Raw genomic sequence first — 24,090 nt, 5'->3', positions numbered from 1 at the left:
GGCTGTCACACATAAAACCAAACAAGATATCACCGCATGCGTTTCTCTGGAGCAGCTCCATCTCTGAAGCGTTTGAGTTTAGAGGGTTTACAGGCAATTATCAACACAAAACATAAGAGCTTTCAAATGTTGTTGTCGGCAGTAAAGAGACACTGAAATTCTACAATTTACAGATGTCCCATAAACACCTCACATGCCAACTAACAGCAGATTCTATATCTTGCTGGTCTGTACTCTGCAGTTATAACAGCGAACACAACTCAGGCAGGCATGCGGACAAAACATGTTTTAAAAGAAGGAAATAAGGTGTTTTAATGTGAGATTTAACTGAGCTAAGCCTTTGTGTGGTAAACACGGCGGCCCATTAACGCTGATGAGATTTACTCCTGCGTAAACTAAACACGTCAGTGTGGATGTAGCCTGGGTTCAGAAGTTTGGTTCTTTCTACCGCTCGTGAAATCTTCTCTTCAGGAAACATCCTTAAGGGATAAAAGGGCTTTCTACTCATCCACAAGATGATAGTTCCCATGGGCATATTTTTAAAGAGCAAAACCAACTGTCTTCAATATCGTAGAGATTTTATTTTTTTTCCGAGCATCAGTTTTGTGTTCTTAACTAGCACGGTCCCATGTTTTCATTCAAAGCTGACTTTTTTTTTTTAACTCTCCATGACATGAAAAAAAAAAACACAGAAAAGGCGTTCAGCGCCTCGTACCCCTGCTGGAGTTTGAAACAAACATGGTTCTCCCTTTAAAAACTATTTGCACTCAGGGTGTCCCGAGGTCTACGCCCAGGAGGATGGAACGACTGTGAACTCATTCATTATGGAGCGTTACCCACAGACTGAATATAAAAGAGTTCGTAGCTTCAGGTCTGTAAAATGGTTCTGATCCAGAAGTGTCTTCAGCTGCAATACCAGCGAGTGCCACTAGAGGTCGGCCGAATGGATCAAATTCTGATTTTGTGACACTTAAAACAAGTTTACAACTGTAATGACATGGTAGGCTACCCTGTGTTTGTGTTCAGAGTTCACGATTAATAATGAAAAAATTAAACAAACAAAAAACGAAATCCAATCTACGTTGTACCTGTGTCATTATTATAGTAATCACTTGTTATTACTCTGAGTTAAATTGGCGTGACAACTCCTTGGAGACATTAACTTCAACACAGGAACAAACATGCAGACATGAAAAGGAGGCGTAGCAATTATCAGCTACTTCTGTCAGCGCGCTGCAAAGACGGCTAATTTCTATCGAGCACGACGATGAGAATCTGGAGCCTCAACACAGACTCGTATATCAAAGATGTAGCGACAGCACGAGGCGGCCGATGGCACCAAGAAATGTCTTGTTCATTCAGGCACAGAGGATCAAACACACACACACTTCTGAGAATCTGAAAACTACAATTACACACAACACATTTGTCACTCACACTTCACATTCAAGAAACCAAGAAGCACAAATGAGAGGCAGGTCTCCCTCTGGGGGTCGCAGCGACTCGTGGATGCTCTTAACCCTTCAGGTTAGTAGATATTCTCGGTAGGGTGAGAGGCCAGGTCCTTGAGCTGATTAAACCTACACTAAGCCTGCAGAGGCTATGGGAACCTGGACCTCCAAACACACATGTCCAAACACCCCGACAGGCTGGTGAACACACGGCAGTGACATGTTTGAGACATTTGTGATCTCGAAAGGAAAAGACAAGAATTCTCCAACTTTTTTCTCACTGAATAACAACGATAAGAAAATAAGTTATTCACTTTTCTAGATTCCCTCGTCACTGAAAAAGCACCCGTTAACAGAACACGCTCTTCAGTCGGTTAAAATACACACTTGGAGAATCTGAACTCTTCTGTCCTTTAATCTGAACGGCTGCTTAATCAGGTAGGAATGTGTGCAACAGTGTCAGAAACCTGCCTCACGGCCATGAGAGACCTGCTGGAGTGCACACACACACACACATACACACACACACACACACACACAAACACACACCCATCCACACCCACACACACACACACCCTTACTTGCCTTACCTAAACGGTATCTTAATTGAACCTTAGACTAAAAACTGAATGATTCACACGGCCCGAAAGGCAGTCAAGTCCCCACATTTTGAGTTTATATCTCTGCAACATAAGTAAGGCAGGCACACACACAAACACACAAACACACACACACACACACAAACACACACACACACACACAAACACAAACACACAAACACACACACAAACACACACACACACACACAAACACACACACACACACACAAACACACAAACACACACACAAACACACACACACAAACACACACACACAAACACACACACAAACACACACACACAAACACACACACACACACAAACACACACACACACACACACACATACACACACACACACACACATACACACACACACACATACACACACACACACAAACACACACACACAAACACACACACACACACACACACACACACACAAACACACACACACACACACACACACACACACAAACACACACACACACACACAAACACACACACACACACACACACACACACACACACACACACACACACTGTGGTCATCAATTATTTAAGGTGTAAAAGTTGCCACTTGTCTTGGTGTGAGCTGTGACGTCACCTCGGCTCTGATTTGATGTGTTGACGTCACACAGAACAAACGTTACTTTGTAACGGAGACATCACCAGTGTGAGGAAACGTTGTATCCAACATGTTTCCTTTCAAAAGCCTGTTCTCCTTTCTTCGCACACCTTTCACAGCTCGACCTGAGGTTGAGCTCAGACAAACCTGATGAGTGTCTCCACATAATGAGCACTTCACTTCCAGCAATAAACACAAATATTCATCCAGTGGAAAACAGGAAATATTCAGAAGAGCAACACCGTTTTTAGTGCTCTAGCAGGGAGTCGCAGTTAATCGTTTATATTTCTTTTCCAAGGGGCTCACCTGTTTCCTGACCAACGCTTTCTTTGAATTAAGCTAAAACAAATAAAAAGTGGTCCACTACTTAAACATGACAACAAGCTAACAGCTAACGAAACAAAGATTAATTAGCCTAGCATAAAAGCTGCACAAAGTGCAGTGAGGTTCGTTAAAAGTCCCATTTCAGTGCCGGTAGGGAGATCACAGCAGCCAGCACTTTCATATCAACTCAATATTCACTTAGGAGAGCACAATACCCGTCGGAGCCCCTGTGGGAATATTAAAGTAGTAAACTTTCCAATCACTTCCCCGGTGTGGTCTGGAGGGAACCAGCAAACCCGGGAGGGACACGGACAGAGCTCACCTGCTCGCTGCTTCCCTCTGCGAATTCTTCTCTCCCACTGACACACGCTCACATCAACTTTCTCTCTTTCGCTTTCTTTCTCCCACACACACACACACACACACACACACACACCGACACACACACACACACACACACACACACTCACACCGACACTCCCCTGTTCCGCAGCGACCGCAACGCACCGTCTCGTGAGCTCGGTCTGCGGTCCCGCGGAGGGCTCGGCCCCCGCTGGGAGGAGGTGTCTGCCGGCAGGAAAACGGGAGCAGGTGGGACCCGTTGTCGGTGCTGGACCCATCCCACTGAGGCCGAGCCCGCCGGACATCACTCACTCGTTCAGCAATGCTCAGAAGCAGTTTTTCTCTTCAAACTTTTTGAATAAAACCATGCAATCATTTTTGCAGACGGAAATAGTCTACAGTCCAATTTAGACAGAAAAGGGGAAAAATGCCACACACTTGTGAATTTTACATTCTTAATTCTGATAGTTATCCAATAAAAGCTTCAAGATAACAGTTAAAAAGATGATTTTACTTTGAAGGAGTGACTCTGAGCCAATGAGTGACTTATTTTATTATCGACACCTGGGCTTCTCTGAATGTGACATCACAAAATATCTCCTGTGGAAATGGCCTGTTATTATTCTTGTGCAACAATCCTTTAAACTTTTTTTCCGTTTTTTTTTCTTCCCAGTGCATTATGGGCTTTTTTGCCCATAATGGCCCTTGATGCATAATACACAGTGCACTGTTCATATTTATCTTTTCTCTCAATTACCCATTGTTATTACAGTGAAAGAGCAACCCAATTTATGTTTTATTACTGTTTCAAATTGGCCTGAAACTTCAACAGACCTGATGTGAGTTGGTTTGCAGAAGTTGAAGCTTTTGTGCCATACATGAGCAATATTTGACTTCTGTTGTCTGTCGTTTCTTACAATTCGTTAAAAAGCATGAGGTCTTACCTGCAAATGGAAAGTTGCACATTTAAGTTCAATTCCATCCTTTATCAAGTGTTCCTGGGACGATCTGTGCTCCGGTGAGGTTTTCTCCTGTCCGTAAGGAGATGTGTTTGTGTACTGATTTCTTCCCATATGAAAGTGACAATGCTGAATAAATAGCACAGAATATGTAAGGTGAAAATGATTTCAGTCTCAGCGTGTCCTGCCTCACAGGGGGAAGATGTAGCCGCAGCTCATCAATGACAGGATGAGTACCGCGAAAATGATCACGAGATGATGACAGTGTCCATCGGCGAGCTCATTATGTGGTGCCAGCCGAGTTAACGGATACAGATCACGTATCCTCCACCTCACACTGGGACTGTCTCCTCTGCAGGAGGTCAGTGCGTGTTTCTGTGTGTGACGGTCTGATGGCTTTTTTGTTCTTTGTTTTAACCTGACAACCTTACATAAAAGCTAAAGTAGTGATTCACAGACATTTTTACACATCTGTCTGTTCTAGTTCAATTAGTAGCAGAGGAGTTATAACAACATAGATAACAAAATGGAAAATACCTCAATTGACGTTTTAGCCAAAGGATGCAAAATAGGCCTTTTAAATCATCTGAGGCAATCCAGGACAAAGCGTGAAATAGACACGCTGGTCTACGACAGCAGAACATGAGATTATCACACCTTGGGCTGTCTAGGCGTGAAAGTTACACGTTTTGTGGGTGTGAACGTTACATGCAGGTAAATGTAATCTGACGTGGGATCATGTGACGAAGGTCTTGCAACAGAGGTGTAGAGATCAAGTACAAACAACATTTTGGTTGGTGTTAGGAGGGAGAAGAAGTCCAGGAGGTGACAACATTTTCTTTGAGTAGTTTTTTGTTTCCAAACCCCAACCATGTGCTTATTTCGTAACCTCAACCATGTTTTTTTTGCTAAACGTTTTCATTTTCCTGTAAATCACTTGGCTCTAAGCATGCAGTACGTTTAGTTTTAGTCCACGACAGGAAAACATGTAACTTTCACACCTGGACAGTGCAAAGCGTGGCTATCTCACGTTTAGCTGTGGTGGACAGGCGTGTATATTTCACGCTTTGCCGTGATACCGGGTTGTCTGATGACAGGAAAAAACCTTCCCTGAGGACATCTGTTACCTGTTTGGTGGAGTTAACAGATAAAAACAAAACCATGTATTTGGACAAATTAATACTAAACTAGGAAACTCACACAAAGTACATATTGACAAAAACATATCGGACCACAATGTTCTGACATAGCGGCAGCTAAAAATCATGTGCAATGCTGATTTTTATTTGAGATTTAAAAGCAGTCTCAGTTGATCGCTGAGCATTTGCTCATTTTAGTAAGTATTGAAATTGATGTGTCACAGAATAAATGTTTCCAGGAAGTTGAAATGCGATGGAAAAAGTGTGGGTTGATGTGTTTACACTGATACTGGGTTGAACTAAACTGAACTGAGATGGAGTGAGATGGACATACAGAAAACATCAGGACAGAGGAGAAGGACCTGTGGAAGCCACTATTTAACACACATTGTGCAAGATGAAGCGCAGGAATGGCTGGAATCCATAATTATCAGCAGCTCTGTCGGAGGATTCTCCTGTAATACAAACATGAAAGCAAACAGCGGGTTGAAGAGTTGTACGTGAAATATAGGATCAGGTGCCAGCCTATACAGCACTGTACGCTCAAGAATGCAGGACACTCGTCAACAAACATGCAAAGCTTTGCTTCAGCAAATGAAATAAACCATGACATTAAAAAGGAATTTAAAAATGAGACTAAAAGAAACAAGAGAGGTGAGAATCCTGTAAGAGGGGAAGGCTGTAATTGTTAAGAGCTGCACGATTTGGATGAAGAAACATCTGCAGTGTTTTACATGACTGCTACGCTCAGAAAGCAAAAATGAACAGAAGAAGACCTGGATTATCTTCTTCGTTTCATTGTGCATGGGATGATTTGCTATGTGTGTGTGCATCAGTGGTTGAATGGACATTATTGATTTTGAACACGTGACGAAAAGGAAGCGTCAGAAATACGTATGTACTTTTATTTTGTGGTGGAAGGTTCAAACTTTGAGTGTTGTATTTTGGTTTAAAATGTTTGTTTCAATTCATTTAATTTTTTCTTAAATCTTAACAATGCATAATTTTAATAAATCAAAAACACCAGTTGGCGTATTTTAAATCTGCAGACAGCTCACAATAGTAATAAACAGGTTGAGTCGGGTAAATCAGGTCACAGATGAATAAAACGGACCGTTCATGGGATGTTTACAGTACAATGCAAATGTGCACATTATAACAGACAAGATTGAATTATAGAAAAACACATTGAGCAGTATTTCTCCAGCATTTGACTTTGATTCCTGATGCATGCTGACTGAAGCACTGACAATACACTGTGACGTGTAACAGCGTTACACTTCACTCACCACAAACGGCCTTTTTGTGTTGACACATAATCCAGATCTGCACCTCCACTTTGCGGGCCCAAATTTAACATGACAGTCCCCTCTAGTGGTGGTTCCTGTTCACTTTGGGCCAGCGGAGGTAGTTACAAACTGAGCTCCAAAGTTTGGAAATGCTTTTATACAATCAAATTTAGCATCAGATTTAAAGGAAAAAAACATTATCCCAAAACAAATGTGGCTTTTTAACTATATTGCTTCATAATATATAATAACGTGTTATTAAAAATACCAAACGTGTCGAAAATGGTATTTTCATAGCTTGGGAAATGTTATAATACGTCTGGTACTCATTTTAAAATCAGGGCACATACATTCATAAAATTAAAAGTGATTTAAGCGCATAATTAACCCTGCCCATAATATAAAACCCCATTTGAATTTGATTTAAGTTGTGATCATGTAAAGGTCACAGGAGCTAACTGAGTCTTATCGTGAGCCACAGAGGTGTGTTTAAATCTTGATCGGCAAAAACGTATATTTCCAGAGCATCCCTCACAAATGTTCAAAGGAAGAGAGGATCCAGACCACAGACTGCATAGAAACATTTAAAAGTTTAGGCTAATAGACTATTGGACTACTCCCACTTCTGTTCAGTGTTCTGGTGGTCCTTCTGAAAAAGATTCCCTCATTAATTACATATTAGGCCACCAGGAGAGGTAAGAGAGGTATGTGTGTGGGTGTGTCTGGTTTGATTGACATTCCTGATGTGCAGTCAGGTTTCCTGTATATTGGTGGGCATAGTGTCTTCTGCTCAGATTCACCACTGGCTCCTCCCCAGTTCGTCCGAATGTGGTCACATCAGGCTCCGAAAAATTAGATGGCAACGGCAAAAACACAAGACTGGAGGTTTCAAAACAGCAGTTCACCATTCAGTAGGTGACATCACGGTAGACTGGTAGGTGGGCCAAATACACAACTCCAGAAGATGGCAGGTTTGAAACAAATTGTTAGCTTTACTGATGTATATCCAGAGTTTACAGGCTAAAAAGAGAGAATAAAAAGAACCATAGGTTGCAAAAAGGAAAAAAAACTCAATAAATTGGCAAGTCATTCATGAAAAGAATAATTACCTGAAAAACCATGAACTTGTGACAAAAAACAAAGACGCAAATACTCAGAGTGCTGATGCGCTAATAAGATACAGGTGAGCACAAGAAGTGGCGGGACCAGACACAAGGCACAGGAAGTAAAGCACAAGAGATGGGTCATTTCAAAATAAAACAGGAAACACAACAACACTTAAAAGCAGAATCATGACAGCGTGTGATGAATGAAATCTAATTTGGTAATTTCTTCCGGTCCTTCTCCGTGTGATCCAAACGAACACTTGTGGAGTTGTCCAGGTTCTACTGGAAGAAAAGCAGCAGAAGTTTTGGCTTGGCTTGATATGGGGTCCAAATTCTGGACTCACCAGACCAGAGAGGACATCCAGACAGCCTCAGGTTCATCCAGGTATTTTTGTTTCATCATTGAAGTATGCACATGTATCTCAGAGACAGCAAGCTCTGAAAATATCTCAATGTTATGTTCACACATCATCTCTCTTGGAGAGAATCAGCTTCCAGGCCGTGTTACAGTCCTGTTGAATGCTCTCCAGTTGTAGGTTGGTGTCCTCAGTGGACGGGTAGCCTATATTGTCTCTCCTCACTTACACTGAAATCTCATTAGGATGGAATTTCTTTGTGGGCATAAGGACAGGAGGAACAATTCAAGGACTAAGACGCTGCTTTCACTGAGCGGTGTAACGTCTAAGAGACGTTCGTTAGAAGTGCGGGCAAATGGAGACAATTAATTTAATGAAATCCTAAAGTTCAGGAGGTGCAGCCGTGTTCGTTACCACGTTTCCCCTCCCTTCCAATGAAGAGTGGGTTTGCATGGATCATTCACATCTTTCTCATTACTTTTTGTTTTGTTCTGGTTATCTTTCAGTTTAAAGATCTAATTTTGTCTGTTGACCTTCAATTCATATTAAAAGAAAATATTAATTTGAATTTGTCACCAAGCAACATGGGTTTTATTGCATTGTTCTTGTTTCAGTTAGGTTGCTAAGATCGATGCTTCATGTCATCAGAACACACTGGCGGGTCTGATAATGAGCTTCAGACAGCGTGGACACAAGCAGCAGGATGTAGGGATCCAAATAAACTTTCATTTCCAGAGTGAGACTTTCTATGAGGAAAATGATTCTCGTGTTTTGAACAAAAGAAGGATAAACGATCCTGTAAGAGAAATGATGTGGTGAAAAACCGACGCAGCTAGAAAGAGAGCAGACAAACGCAAAGACGGAATAAGTGCAAATGTGAAAAAGTCTGGCGTTGTCAGAGACGGTAGTAAACGGTCTCCTTCTGCATTAAAACCAGCCCACTCATGCACGGATACCAACAAATCTCTGCTGTGTTACTTTACAAAATAGATAATGACCAATATGATAAAAAAAAAAAAAAAAAAAAAAAACATAATCCAGATTGCCATTCATGCACCTAACATCCAAATTAATAGAGGTATATAACAAAAAAATAATTAAAAAAAAAGCAACATTTCCTTCTGTCCACTGATAAGATATTATTTAGGGATTTGGTCAATGCTGAAAACTGTCTGCTGCTATCTGTCACTAACAACGGCTGCATCCACCTGATCTCATCTAGTCTCAGAAAAGGAGCCAATTATTGATACAAACATGTGATCGGGATCCACCGACGCATCTCCTGCCTCTGTGAACAGTGATAGACTCGTACAGGAAAATAAACGGCACATTCATCACGTAAACATGACACATGTCCTCCAGTTCTTTCGTTTTTTTTGGCCTCCCATCCTGCTCAGGCCTCCAGTCTACTTGATGCCCACCACCATGTGGATCCACCAGTTGGCCTGCACCGTCCAGCCCAGCTGCTCGCACTCACAGATCTGCTGCAGGAAATGCTGCCTGGCCTCCTCCTCCACCTGGTCCTCCTGCAGCGCCTCCCGCAGGTACCGCATGTCCTCCGCAGCGCTCAGCTCAGGGATGCCCGTGAGCAGCATGAGGGAGAAGAGAGTGACCAGCAGGCGAGAGTGGGAGCGCAGGGAGAGGTAGGCCTGGGTGCACGTGTCCTGATACGGGAAAGACGAGGCAAACAAGACCATAAAACATAAGAAATAATCACATTTGATAAATATCTACATTCATACACATGCAGAGTGGATTGACTTGTCTATTTTCTACGTAAATTAATTTACTCCACTGACTAAATCATCCTGTTATGAGCATTTCAAAGGAATAATGTGCTATTTTTGAAAATAATTGCAAAATAAAAGCCTAATTAAAATGGCTTTGAGTTCTAGAAAAAACATTCATCTCCAAGAAACACATAGCCGTCATTAGTTATGTATTCACATACAACAGACTTCCCTCAGTACACTAACACATAATCCATGTCAGGACTCTTACTGTGCAGTGCAGGAACTTTGACAGAGTGGTGTTGTTTCAAATCACACAGACAGGAAATGACCTCATCATGTGAACATATCACCCTCCAAAATATCTGCAGCTTTAATTATTTTACCCAGAATTCAGTGTGTTTTTGTGTCCTCTGTTTAACACTCAATAAACACTGATTCTTCTGTCCAGCAGTGGAAAAGAAACACTTTGTGTTCAGGAACAGCTGCAGCTTCCTCAGATACTTTTAATTTGAAAATCCTTTATGCCTGTGGCCCCGCCCCCTTCCTCTACGGAGCCAAGATGGCGACCGTTTAGGGTGGAAAGTGTCCAGAGTTTCACTTCTTCTTGTTTTGGAGCGTTCTGAGTGATTCATCCTGGAACTTGTAGTGTTCTGATGGTTCTGTACTGACAGAGAACACACTGATGTACTCAGAGTAGAGAGTTAGTACACAAGTAGAACATCTGGAACACTAGTACAACATCTGGAACACCAAGTAGAACATCTGGAACACAAAGTAGAACATCTGGAACACCAAGTACAACATCTGGAACACAAAGTACAACATCTGGAACACAAGTAGAACATCTGGAATACAAGTAGAACATCTGGAACACAAGTAGAACATCTGGAATACAAGTAGAACATCTGGAACACAGCAACTGCACTTCTTTTTCTCCCTTCATTTCAAGCTTGAAGATAAGATTAGAGATATTTGTCTACGTTCCTCATTAAACTGATGCTGTAAACAAGTGCTGCGTGTGTTTTAAAGATATTCCTCCAAATAAAACACCACCAGCTCCACCCAACCCAGGAACACAATCCCATCTGCTGACATACTGACGCCTTCTTACCGTGAACCGCTGAAAGTAGAGGCTGTTGCGACCTTTGACCCTGCCCATGACATACAGGAAGTCGGGTGTGAGGACGAACGGCACGCGCTCCCTGCTCACGCCCAGAAAGTGCTTCCTGTTTCCCAGGATGTGACCGAAGTCGATGTGGAACAAGTTTCCTACGGAGCCGAGAAAATGAAACTGCTTGTCAGCTGGTAGGATTCAGTGTTTTCTGTCATTAATTCAGCATTCATTCATTCTCTTGGTGAAGAAACAACATCTGTCATATGATAAAGATAATTCATATATATAACAACACAGAGAGAGTTTGTCTCAGCTACTAAGTTCAGTTGATAGTCGGTGCAGTGTGAAGGAGGACTCGTGCCGTGCACCTTGGTCTGTGATCATGATGTTGTCGTTGTGTCGATCTCCGATACCCAGAACGTAAGTGGCCACACAGTAACCGGCGCAGGACTTCACGAACCTCTCCACAGTCTTGTAGTGCTGCAGTTCATAATGAAACGACAGCAGCATAATAACCACTGATGGAAGAAGCACTCTGATATTTTATTAAAGTAAAAGCAGCAGTGTAGAAATACTCTGTTACAGCCCTGCAGTTCAATTGAGCTTAACTAAAACATTTTATGTTAATGCTGTGTTAGTTTCAAAGTATAATCAAAGAACCGAAAGTAAAAGTTTTCATTATAAGCCTATAGATAGGTCAATGAAAAGTGATTAATCACAGCAAAGATAAACAAATTTTTTTTTTTTTTTTTTTTTAATCGGATTCTTCTGAAAATCTGAATTTGACATTTTGTTTTGTCATATTTCAGGATTTGGAAAGAAAGCATTTTAAATATAATATCACTATTGTTTTTTTTACATTTTATCGACAAATAAATTAACTGAGATAATAATCAGATAATTTCTTACTGAAAATAATCCTTAATTGCAGTTTTCGATGCATAAGTGCGTATATGACTGGATCCTCTTCTACACCGGTAACCCAGTATCACGGCAAAAGCGTGAAATAGACATGCCGGTCCACTGCAGCAAAACAAGATGTAGCCACGTTTGGGCTGTCTAGGTGTGAAAGTTACACGCTTTGAAAGTGTAAAACACGCATGTAAATGTCATGTGATGCTGGATCATGTGACCAAGGTCCCGCAACAGAGGTTTGGAGACTAAGTACAAAGGATATTTTTTGGTGGAGGTAGGAGGATGGAGATGTGGTCAGGTGGCATTAGTCACAGACTGCATGCAGGATGAAGATGTTCAAATTCAGGAGGTATCAACATTTTTCTTGAGTAGTGTTTTGTTACCAAACCCCAACCACATTTTTTTTATTTTTTGCTAAAAGTTATATTTTCCTGTAAGTCACGTGGCTCTAAGCATGCAGTCTGTTTCATTTTCGTCCACTACAGGAAAATGTGTAACTTTCACGTCTAGAGATGGCTATTTCACGCTTTGCTGTGATACTGGGTTGACCCTGTCGTGTGACCAAGCAAAATATCTCATAAAATGCAATCATTTTACAAAGGTTCAGAGTGTATTTGAATCATAACTATAACCCGAAGACAGCTGAACAGACAATGTACACACTTTTTCTTTTCCAATCCAATCTCCAAACCATTTGGTTTTGAATTATTTCTTTGCATTTCATTTTACTCACAATTTCCTGGAGTGGACATTTGGACTTGAGCCACTCGAACAGAGCGTCGTTTCTGAAGGCTCCGTTTGTTCCTCCGTGGCCGCGCTGAACCGCAGCGATGGTCGCCGCGTTCCTCACGATCTCAATCATACCTGTTGAGGAAAGCTCAATTAAAAGATGTTTTTCTTTCACAGAGTATGAGGCCCATTAAGTAAAAACATTATGGAGGATGCTCTTTAAAAAAGAAAACAGTTGATATGTGGAAAATAAACTTGAACTCCAGTTGAAATTTTGAGAATGAATCAAACTACTTTGTGCAAGTTTTGTCTCTTTTAGCAAATAAACAGTTTGGTAATAAGTGTTTGGACTTTAAAGAGATTGTGCTGTCGTCTGTTCAGAAGGAGAAACCAAACAAACTTGGAGGAAGTGGCCATGTACTGAAAATGGACAGATGTGAGGGTATCCATGGTTACACCGGTGCGCAAAACACAATAAGACAACTGATCAAGTTGTTTGATCCTGAAGGTGGAGCTCAGGCGAGCTCTGCGTCTGAGGGGCCAACAGTATCTTGGAAAAGCGGGAAATAGACACGCCCGTCCACTATAACAAAACGTGAGATAGTCACGCTTTGCGCTGTCTAGGCATGAAAGTTACATGTTTTCCTGTCGTGGATGGAAATGAAACCTACTGCATGCTTAGAGCCACGTGATTTACAGGAAAGGGGATTTTTTTTTTTTTTTTTTTTTTTTTTTTTTTAGCAAGAACACGTGGTTGGGGTTACTAAATAAGCACATGGTTGGGGTTTAGGAAACAAAAAACAACTCAAGAAAAATGTTGTCACCTCCTGGATTCGAACCGCAACGTTGAGCACGGCAGGCGGACCAAACCTTCCCTCCTCGCTGCTAATAACACCAAAGAAAATGTCCCTTGTATTCGGTGTCAAATCCTCTGTTTTGGGACCTTGGTCACGTGATCCCGCGTCACATGACATTTATGTGTAAGTTTCACACTTACAAAATGTGTAACTTTCACACCTAGACAGCCCAAAGCGTGGCTATTTCACGTTTTGCCACAATTGGAGGGGCAGGCATCACCGCAACACAGGTCCCAATGCTTTTTCACTTTTGACCATTTCAACTTTATTGTGGAAATGTAAAATAAAAAAGAATTAAAATTCTACCCCCTCCATATATTTTTTTCTCATTGTGGCCCTGATACTGTAAATCCTCCTCGTTAAAAGAGAGCATAATTTTGAAGCACTAGCTGCTTCACACACTGTCTTAAAGTGCTTCTGCCTGCTTAGTTCTTCTTTATCTCTGTCACATTCTTGAGAAATTTGCTGTCCTTCAATGTGACAAAAGGTGAACATATTAAAGGGACATTTCACCAATGTCAGACATGAAGTTCTGAGTCTAACAAAATATTACCAAGGTCTTAATTTCAGCTTAATAGTCAAGTAATATTCAGCCTGTGCTACAAACTGGAGGTGATGCGTTTGATCAGGCATGAATAGGGTCTACTTTAAGATTAAGGATGCTGGGTTTTTAGTTTAGTTTAATTTAATATTATTCTATTTCTATTTGTATATAAGTTCTATATAATGTGCATATTTACATTTCTTATATTTAATGTTTTTTATTACCTCTATTTCTTATTTGGTTATTTCTATCTATCTATCTATCTATCTATCTATCTATCTATCTATCTATCTATCTATCTATCTATCTATCTATCTATCTATCTATCTATCTATCTATCTATCTATCTATCTATCTGTCTATCTGTCTATCTATCTGTCTATCTATCTGTCTATCTATCTATCTATCTATCTATCTGTCTATCTGTCTATCTATCTATCTATCTATCTATCTATCTATCTATCTATCTATCTATCTATCTATCTATCTATCTATCTATCTATCTATCTATCTATCTATCTATCTGTCTATCTGTCTGTCTATCTGTCTATCTATTATCTATCTATCTATCTATCTATCTATCTATCTATCTATCTATCTATCTATCTATCTATCTATCTATCTATCTATCTATCTATCTATCTATCTATCTATCTATCTATCTGTCTGTCTATCTATCTATCTGTCTATCTATTATCTATCTATCTATCTATCTATCTATCTATCTATCTATCTATCTATCTATCTATCTATCTATCTATCTATCTATCTATCTATCTATCTATCTATCTATCTATCTATCTGTCTGTCTGTCTAGCTATCTATCTATCTATCTATCTATCTATCTATCTATCTATCTATCTATCTATCTATCTATCTATCTATCTATCTATCTATCTATCTATCTATCTATCTATCTATCTATCTGTCTGTCTAGCTATCTATCTATCTTTTGAGAAGTGATTAGTACAACTAACAAAACATTTGGCTTCCTCTGCCTCTGGTGCAACAATCAGGAAAAAGCTTTTTAAGATCAACAAACAACTAGAAACATGACTGAAGTGCAGAAGTGCAAAACGTGACGAAGCAATGATAAATGAGTGAAGATAATTTCCCCTTCACACAAACTCAGGAGTATTGTTAGGCTAATTATGTATAATTATGTGTACTTCTGGGCAAATATAATGGATAAATGATGGTAATACTTTATTGTTGTGTCCAAACTGGAAAGACAAACAGCCATCTTTACTAATTATGTGGAAAACCCAGAATCCCGCTGATACTGATACCTATGTTATGTCCTGTGGAGATGCAGCCATATGGTATGAGGTTGAGGTCCAGAGACTTCTCCTGCCAGATGGAGTCCATCACCACCAGCGTCTGAACAGGAAGATAAACACACTCAGCTGTCACTTTATCCAACTGGAAAATACATTCATCCTTATTGGGTGAGGAAGATTAATTAAAGTATTTCAGAGGACCTGAATGACCAGCATGTCCTGTCTGAGGTCGTCGCCCTGTTTGAAGATGATCCCGACAGGTGTGGTGGGCGTCGGCGACGGCATGGGCGAGAACTCCAGCCACAGAGGTTTCTTCTTGGACGCCATCACCTTGCATTTGTCCAGCTGGCTCAGAGGGACATGGAGAGAGTTTGACGATATTTTTCTACAGCCCTGATATCAACCTAAGGTTAACAGGTGTCCCATTTTTATTCCTTGTGCCACATTTTGATTGGCTCTAGTTTTCAAAAGTCAACACTGCCGAACAGACACTTTTTCTAAAAATCTATCTTTTGTCCAAAAACTGTTATGAAAGCAGAGGAGGCTGTTATCATGAGCTTGTGTTTGATGTCATTATTTCAGGGTTGGGTAAAAACATACAGATGTTTTGCAGTCACACTTATAAAAGGTTTTTAGGACGGTTTAAGTTAATGTTATCCTACTTTAAGAACACTGTGGTAACACCAAAAAAAGAACAACCAAAAAACCTTTCCCACTGATAACACTGCCTTTTCCAGCAGGTAAGTTGTTGCTTTTTTTTGTCGCTTTTTTGACAAGTTATGTCTCAAATTCACACGATGAGAATATGTTGTGATGCACCTCAGTTTATGAGTCTCAAAAGAAACGTGAGTCTCAAAAGAGCCTGCCAGACAGTGCAGTGGGTGAAATAACTCGTGTTTATCACACTGTGCGGACTGTGTGTCAGCTATAGCACCACGTACCATTTACTGTGAAACTTTAGCTTCCTTTATATTTACGTAACGTTGGAGTTCAGAAAGTTGCATTCAAATATAACACATATTTACTCCTTCAGATGCTAAAGGCCGAACCTGTAACCTGCAGAGTCTATTCTCTTTGTTTATTTGATATTTTAAGTTGAATTCACTGAAGGATCTTGGACTACCTCTCAGCATTAGTATCGTGTCCAACACAAACTCTACTCTTTGTCCTACTTTGGGTTTGTTGGGATCTCGTCATCCACCTCTGATAGTGATGGGGTCCTCCATGTGTCCAAGTTAAAACAGTCTCAGTTTCAGTGTTTTTATGATGACCAACCTGTAAACTTTGGTCAAGATCCGGTTGTTTCTTAATGAGTTTGCTGCAGTGTCACTTTGTCTCTGTTTTTAGAGCTGAATCTGCTGATTACACTAATTTTACAGTTATTCTGCTGGTGCGACACTAGTGAGGCCTTTTACCATCTGCAAACAAACCAAAATGCTCTCACACTTCTCTCTCGTAAATAAAAATGTGTTTCCTCTCCTCTGTCCACTAATGGTTTTCACCTTTTCACTGCTTTATATTTTTGCTTTCTAACTCAAAGCTCTTGCTCCGACCAGGAGCTGAAGAATTGAGTGAGGTGACATGAGAACGTGTGAAATCTTTTAGTCCACATCTGGACCAGTGTCCACCTGTTATGTCTGTATACATGGGTTCAGAGGGTGGTGTGACACACAGCCAACATACTCTACTTACTAACACAAAAAGAACATTAGCTCGGCTTACCAGGATCCTTCCAACCTTGATGCGGGGGTCAAAGGGCAGCAGGAATTCATCTGGCAAATTACTGTTTCTGAGAAGGTCTTGAAGCCTGAGTGGAGCTGAAAGAAGAGCGGCACAGACACACTTCAGACACTTGTTTAAACAGATACTTCTTGGCACCTAAAACCCTGTTAATATGAAAAAGAAACAAATCCACAGAGTGTGCAAAAGTACTCCATTACTGCAAAAGAGCTAAATGCTGCTCAACATCATTAAACCTTGAGTAGAGACACGTTCTGTTACACACCGGCTGATGAGCACCAGGAGTGCAGCACTAGTTTACCTTTTTTTTTGGGGGGGGGGGGGGGGGGGTTGCTGCTTTCCTAAAGCTTGTTAACATTCACATGTACACTTACAGCAAGTGTTTGAATAGAAAAAAATAAAATAAAAACACGAAAATCCACAGAGATTCAAGTTTCATGATGAATCTTATTTCTTGTGCAACAGAGCTTCATTGTTGTTCACAATAACGCTCCCCAACATATGTGCAGTTTTCCTTCAATTTACAAAAAACAAGATGCAAAGCAAGCAAGATGTATTAGAGATACTGACATTTATTAAAAAAAAATATATATGTATGTATGTATGTATGTATGTATGTATGTATGTATGTATGTATGTATGTATGTATGTATGTATGTGTGTGAAGAGTTTAGGGCGATCTATTGGAAGAAATAAAATATAATGTTGAGAATTATGTTTTCATCAGTGTATAATCACCTGATAGTAAGAATTTTGTTTTTGTTATCTTTGAATGAACCCTTCATATCTACATATGGAGCAGGTCCTCTTTCTACTGTAGCCCAGAGGGGACAAACCAAACACTGGCTCCAGAGAGCACCTTAATGTTTAACACAAATTTCACAACCACCATAGATTCTCTTTGACTGGGGAGGGTGAGTGGAGGGGTGTTCACGTGGTTGTAATCTGTAATCTCTCCAATAGATGCCACTAAATCCTCCACAATGGGCTTAAAACTTTAAGATATACTGTATTTGTAGGTGTCTCATTGTGTTTGTATTGAAGGATTGTTGAAGCTTGAGTCATAAAACAAACTCAAAGTGAGGATATCTCTGTCCCCGATGTGTTGATTTTCACCATTAATGTTTGTATTTCACTCCTTACATGATGTCAGATCTCTTGAAACTTTAATATGAAATCACCGGGCTGGTCTTTAAAATGTGTTGTCACTTGGTATTTCGAGGTCAACCTCGTTGAGGTCGCAAAGTCAAGATGGCAAAAAGAATACAAATCTGACAATAGTAAAAATAAAAAACATTACTCATTTGGATTTGATATCACTGTGAGAAAATGTAAATATCGTAAATGAACCCTTGAACCCTCTTTCTCAGAAGTTTCCCACCTGTAGAAGGGAGGTCAGTCTTGTCGGGGTAGATTGTCTTGATGATGACAGCGATCTCCTGCAGGGCCTCCACAGCCTGGACCTGCCGGGTGAAGCTGTCGATCATGGCCTGACCGCAGCCCAGCAGGTAGGCCTCCAGGATCACAGCCATGCGCTGGCGGAAGTACGGACAGCCTGCCACCTCGCTGCGGACGTACCAGAAGAAGAAGTGGCCGATTCTCTTGCTCTGCAGTGACAGATGAGGACGTGTCAGAGCGGCCGATATGGAAAGTTTGACAGGAAAAACTAAAAAGTGTTTTTTTATTTATGTCACTACAAAAAAACAAACTGTTAAACCAACAGCTGATATTTCTATTAAGTTACTCAGAAAAGACACAAAACCTTTCATGAGTGTTGTGAATGAAGCTAAAACAAAAGCAGTGTTGATCTATTTTACATGTTTTCCAAAGAATTAGTGCAACAAAAAAAAAAAAAAATCTGCTTTTGGAGCAGGAAGTGACCATATTTGGACAAGCTGGGGGAGGAGCCAGCGGTGGATCTGACTGATCTGATTGGAAACCTGACAATACACGCCCCCAAAAACAGGTCTTCTTGAATCTTTTTTCTAATGAATGAGGGATTATTTTCAGATGGACCTCCAGAAAACTAATAAGAAGGAGTGACTTTAGCTAACAACACCGAGATAACTGATGGACACATTTTATTCACTTTGGATTTGATGAGAGAAGTTGAATGGGAGTCTATGGAGCCGGAGGTTTTTTGGAGCCGACCTCTAGTGGCACTCGCTGGTATTGCAGCTGAAGACACTTCTGGATCGGAACCATTTTTCAGACCCGGAAGCTACGAACACTTGATGTTGATGTCAATGTTTGGAACCAGCTCCTAGTGGCCCTCAGTGGTATTCTTGAATACTGCTCTTATTAGTTGCTGCATGACCCACCCGCAGAGCTCTTTGGATGAGGTACCGAGCGAGGAAACTGTCATGGTAAGGCTCCACTTTCAGAGTCTGTAAGAAAAGACGAGGTCAAGTAAAAACTGTACTTTACTCCCGTTTTATCTACTCAAACTACATAACTTATATTTTAATGCTTCTCATATAACCTTCTTATTTTATGTTTTTGTTGATTTGAATTCATCTTTCAGGTTAAATCTTCCTTCATCTGACAGTAAATGGTGAACTATAGACACTATCAGGTTGAAAAAAAATGATAACTCCAAACTTAGTGGAAAAATATCTCAAATAATCTTAAATGTATTCATATTCTATTAAATGTGTAAACACCTCATCAGACACCTACCTGAACCAGCTGCAGCAGGTACTTCAGCACATCGTCGTTGGACAGGCTCTCCAGTCTCTGGACTGCCAGCCTTCTTCCTATCTCATCAGCAAAGTCCATGCTTAACAGTTCCAGGGCCACCGTTACATCCAGCTCCCCAGGATCCCAGTTCCCCAGTAACCAGTGGACGTCCTCCACCACTCTGCGGTTCATCCAGTCAACGTTGCGCAGGTAGTGAGGGAGGTTGGAGGCGTAGCGGACGCTCTCCTCCCGGAACCTTCTGAGGCAGGCCTTGTTGGTGTTGCTGACTGGAGACGAAGATCTGACAGCCCGTCGACTGACTCCGTCAGGATCCGCTCCCGTCGGGATGTGAAGCAGAGAGGAAGAACCTGAGCTGGTGGACGGAGGGGAGAAGGAAGGTGCATGAGAGGAGGCAGCAGATTTGGTTGGAGAAAGGTCCGAGCTGGGACTGCCAGAAGATTCGGAGGGGCTGAGGGTGTTTGGAAGAACCACGGGGAAGCTGTAGCGGTCCAGAAGAATGCTGATAGCCATGGAGTCGGCGATGTCTGGGTTGGTAGCAGAGGACAGTTTGTCTGCCTGGTAGGTGACGGCCTCGTCCTCCAGGTCAGGGTAGGACCACATGTGCAGGGTGTAGGGGCCCTGGCTGAGGACAGACCTGAGGAGACCAACGAGGGACCCTTTATGACAGATATCCACAATTTGAATCCGTGTGTAATTAATTCGTTATTGTAACAATATTTCAGGAAATTACTTAAGTAGCAACTCTCCTGTTTGCCTAAATTGTAAATTTGTGAGGGAAAATTATGCAGAAACTATGTATACACACAGTATAGTGGCATCTGGACTCATTTTTGTCAGAATGTTTTTCTACCATTTTTAAAACCTTGAGTCTAAAACTCAAAAAAAAAATCAAGCTGACTCTTGTCTATTGACTTATATGTGCATCGGCTAGTTGTAAATCCGGCACTATCTGATATCTTGAAAACTGCTGAATACTCCACAAAGTTGCAGTTGATATTTAAAAAAAACTCACCTGTGATCTATGAGGAGCAGATTAATGAAATAGAGCACTTTCCCTTTCTGAAGGTCTGGTGTTTTATTGGCTGAAGACGACGGCGGCTTCGAGTCTCTGATGAATGAACATTTCGAGTCTCTGGTCACTGATGGCTTTGGGTCCTTCGTTGGTGGTGAGAATTCACTGGAACTTGCGTTAATCGTGAGACCCAGCTTGGCTCCACGTGGCAAATCCTTGAGTAGAACATCAAAGTCCAGCCACTCGTTCAAGAGCACCTCGTCTGCGAAGGCCTTGGGGAGGGAGGACACTGAAGAGAGGACCTTGCCGCCATAAAGTATGGACGCCTCGACGTAAATGAACTGAGGGTATTTGCTCGGAAGTTCTGGGATATCAAAGCCGAGCAGTTTGACTCTGAGCTTTCTGTTGCAGTCCCACAAAGATATCATGAAGATGTCATCCAGGTCCTTCCCCTCGAGGCTGAGGTCATCGTGGGAACTGAACTGGCCGCTGAAACCGTCGACGAGCGGCCAGTCCACGAAGTTGACGGTCTCTGCGGCGAGGTGCGACACGGGGACCACGGAGAGGTGGAGCTGGTGGTTGGTTCTCAAGCACTGTCGGACCCAGAGGAAGTCGCTGAGGGTGTGGTCTCCGGATAAAAACTCCTCCCTCCCCGAGACTTTCAACACCAGACGATCAGAAGAGTCCCGTTCGAGCCCCTGATCTGCCATCACTCTGCCACAAACATTAAGAACAACCTCCGGCGTCATACTGAAAGACGCCTGGATGCTAAAGCTGAGCTTGCTCATGTAATGCATTGTGACGGGAAACGTTCTGCTCAGCCAGTCCTCCAGGTCGTTTGGTACGGGGGCGCTTGTTATCCAAGGCTCCGTGGCGTACGACTCGTCATCCCGATCCTTCAGCTCCTGTCTTCTGGGAGATGCCAGCTTCCTGCGGGTGAAGGTGAGTTCACCGAGTCTGTCAGATGCTTCGTTCTCCAGGTCGTGTCCAATCAGGTAAGTCAGACACTCTCGCTGTTTCTTCTTCTCCGCTGAATCAACCGCCACCAGTGGTTTTACCACGATGTGCGCCAACAGACACTGAGAGTCATCGCGCGACCACGGAACGTCTAAAGTCCTGATGACCTGGCAGTCGTCGTAGGCCTCGTACCACTCATCCCCCCTGGCGTACAGCAGAGTGTATTTCTCTGGGTCCGGGATTGCAAATGGGTTTGGATGGCAGTTTTGTTCCTGTGCCTGCAGGCAGAGAATCAAATATTTGGAAAATGTTGATGCTTAGTTACACGTTTGAACCAGAAGCTACAGCCTGGCTAGCAGCTAGCGTACGAGGGTAAACCAATAAGTGCCGAGATTAATGTTCGTGCGCATGCAAGGATCATGTTTCTATCTGGTTTACATGGTAGAGTTTTAAACTGCATTAGTGGACACATCGATGAACTGCAGACAATGGTTTTCACAAGTGTTCCTGAGCCCATGCAGTGATTTCCACTCCAGAATAGTGTGTTTTTAATGCAGTGCTGCCTGAGGGCCCGAAGATCACCACCATCCAATATTGGTTTCCAGCCTTGTCCCTTGTGTTCAGAGATTTCTCCAGATTCTCTGAATCTTTTAATGATATTATGAACCGTAGACGATGAAATCCACTAATTCTTTGTAGTTTTACGTTGAGGAACATTATTCTTAGATTGTTGCACTATTTTCCACCACAGTCTTTCAGAGTGGTGAACCTCTCCCCATCTTCACTGCTGAGAGACTCTGCCTCTCTGAAATCATCTTTTATACCCAATCATGTTACTGATCTGTTGTCACGGTAACCTCATCAGTTGTCAGATGTTCCACCAGGTGTTTTTGGTTTTTTTTTGCATTACACAACATTTCTAGTCTTTTGTTGACCCTGTCACAACTTTTTTAAAACATGTTGCTATTATCAGCACTCTCATATTTTTCACATAACAAAACTCATTTCTCTGTTTTAACATTTGAAATGTTGTCTTTGGTCTAATTTTGATTAAATATGGGTTTATGTGATTTTCAAATCACTGCTTTTAATTTTTTGTTTTTTTACATTTTACAAAGAGTCCCGTTTTTGGGGGGAAACACGGTTGTATTTATCTATAAAGAGTTTGAGAATGTATTCAGTTAAAAGAACCTGTTCAGAAATGTACCAAAACTGCACAAACAAAACTCTCACAACACAGAAACTGATGTAAAACCCACTTATAAAGAGTAGATGGTCGAGTGACCTTGAGTATACCTGCATGGAGATACGTAGCCGCAGCTGGTGGACGCTGCACTGCGCCGGGAGGACGACCGAGACAGACTCACAATCTGTACCGGCGTTCTCATCAGCAGACGTCTGCCGGGGTTCAGGCTTAAACTCACAGATAAACTTCAGGTTGTTCTCGGAGCAGCTCTGGGTCGACATCCCTGATGGACTGATTTAGGAACACTGTAGTATCCACTGATAGTTTAAAGGGAGCAAAACATGCACAGAAATGAAGTTTTCCTAAAACTGAACTGAATTCTCAAATTTAAATGACAAAGAAAGTTTTGAATCTTTCTGCGTCTGCCGTCGGCGGCACCTGTCTGACTGTATGAGTCTGTGTTCTCTTTTTGTGACTGCTCAGCGACTTCCTCATTCTTTTATACCACAGTTCTCTGACACCAACATAAATAAATACTAACAGCACATTTACTGACATTGTCAGAGTCGACTTCCTTGTTCCCTTTTTTGCACATTGATAACAAAAACTTTTCTGACATCTTCACATAAGAAATACTGCTAGTCTATTGTATGAAAGAGGAAAATGTCAACTTCTGCATTTCACTTTTAAATTAAACAGGTCAAAACAGTGCAGCAGACTGCGTCTTACACCAATAAGACAAACCAGTTTGGGTTGTTTGGCTTTCTGTTCTGCGAAGACATGCAGTCAATGGTGATTTTTTTTGTATGATTATGAGTCACTTTACTGTTACCTGTAATGGGTGTTCTCTGAAACTTCCTGCTCTGAACTCACACTCTTCTTCTCTGTCAGTTTATTCAGGATAGCACCTTTTGTTTCAGACGAACATCCAGAGAGAGAAAAGAAACAGAAAGCATTTGGATTTGATCCGTGTACATTTTGGTTTTGTACCTTTACCATGCTGACTCTGGGAAGTCAACACCCTGACCAAAGAAAAGAAGCAGGTGAGGCGTAAAACACTGGGCAAAAATCAAAAGGTTAAAACCATGGACTGTCTGTATAAATGGACGTAGTGCAAACTGCAGAAGTGCC

The 24,090-nt window shown here is 41.5% G+C and overlaps 2 protein-coding genes across 2 annotated transcripts in view; both read right to left on the bottom strand.

Annotated features, from left to right (window-relative positions):
- lamb2l (laminin, beta 2-like) overlaps nt 1-3,533 on the bottom strand; it is a 60,264-nt gene extending 56,731 nt beyond the window's left edge. Inside the window, exon 1 of the mRNA XM_069169132.1 lies at nt 3,324-3,533. The gene's annotated coding sequence lies outside the window, so the exon portion shown is untranslated. The remainder of the gene's footprint in view (nt 1-3,323) is intronic.
- A 4,169-nt stretch (nt 3,534-7,702) lies between these two features.
- LOC138210158 (phosphatidylinositol 4,5-bisphosphate 3-kinase catalytic subunit gamma isoform) lies at nt 7,703-23,240 on the bottom strand. The gene is made up of 12 exons (XM_069169123.1): nt 23,070-23,240; nt 20,817-22,051; nt 19,784-20,438; nt 19,426-19,491; nt 18,486-18,711; nt 17,087-17,181; nt 15,566-15,709; nt 15,374-15,464; nt 12,688-12,818; nt 11,408-11,519; nt 11,037-11,194; nt 7,703-9,856 (listed from the first exon to the last, which is right to left on the bottom strand). Exons 1-12 carry the CDS (start codon nt 23,238-23,240, stop codon nt 9,599-9,601), a joined length of 3,342 nt encoding a protein of 1,113 aa, XP_069025224.1. The 3' UTR covers nt 7,703-9,598.
- Between the last annotated feature and the right edge of the window lie 850 nt (nt 23,241-24,090).

Source organism: Embiotoca jacksoni, unplaced genomic scaffold, assembly GCF_022577435.1.
Source record: "Embiotoca jacksoni isolate LCO1_2020_lvr unplaced genomic scaffold, fEmbJac1.0.p SCAF_43, whole genome shotgun sequence".
Taxonomy (NCBI): Eukaryota; Metazoa; Chordata; class Actinopteri; family Embiotocidae; genus Embiotoca; species Embiotoca jacksoni.
The sequence above is the reverse complement of the archived record's forward strand: the minus strand, read 5'-3'. Positions and strand labels throughout refer to the sequence as shown.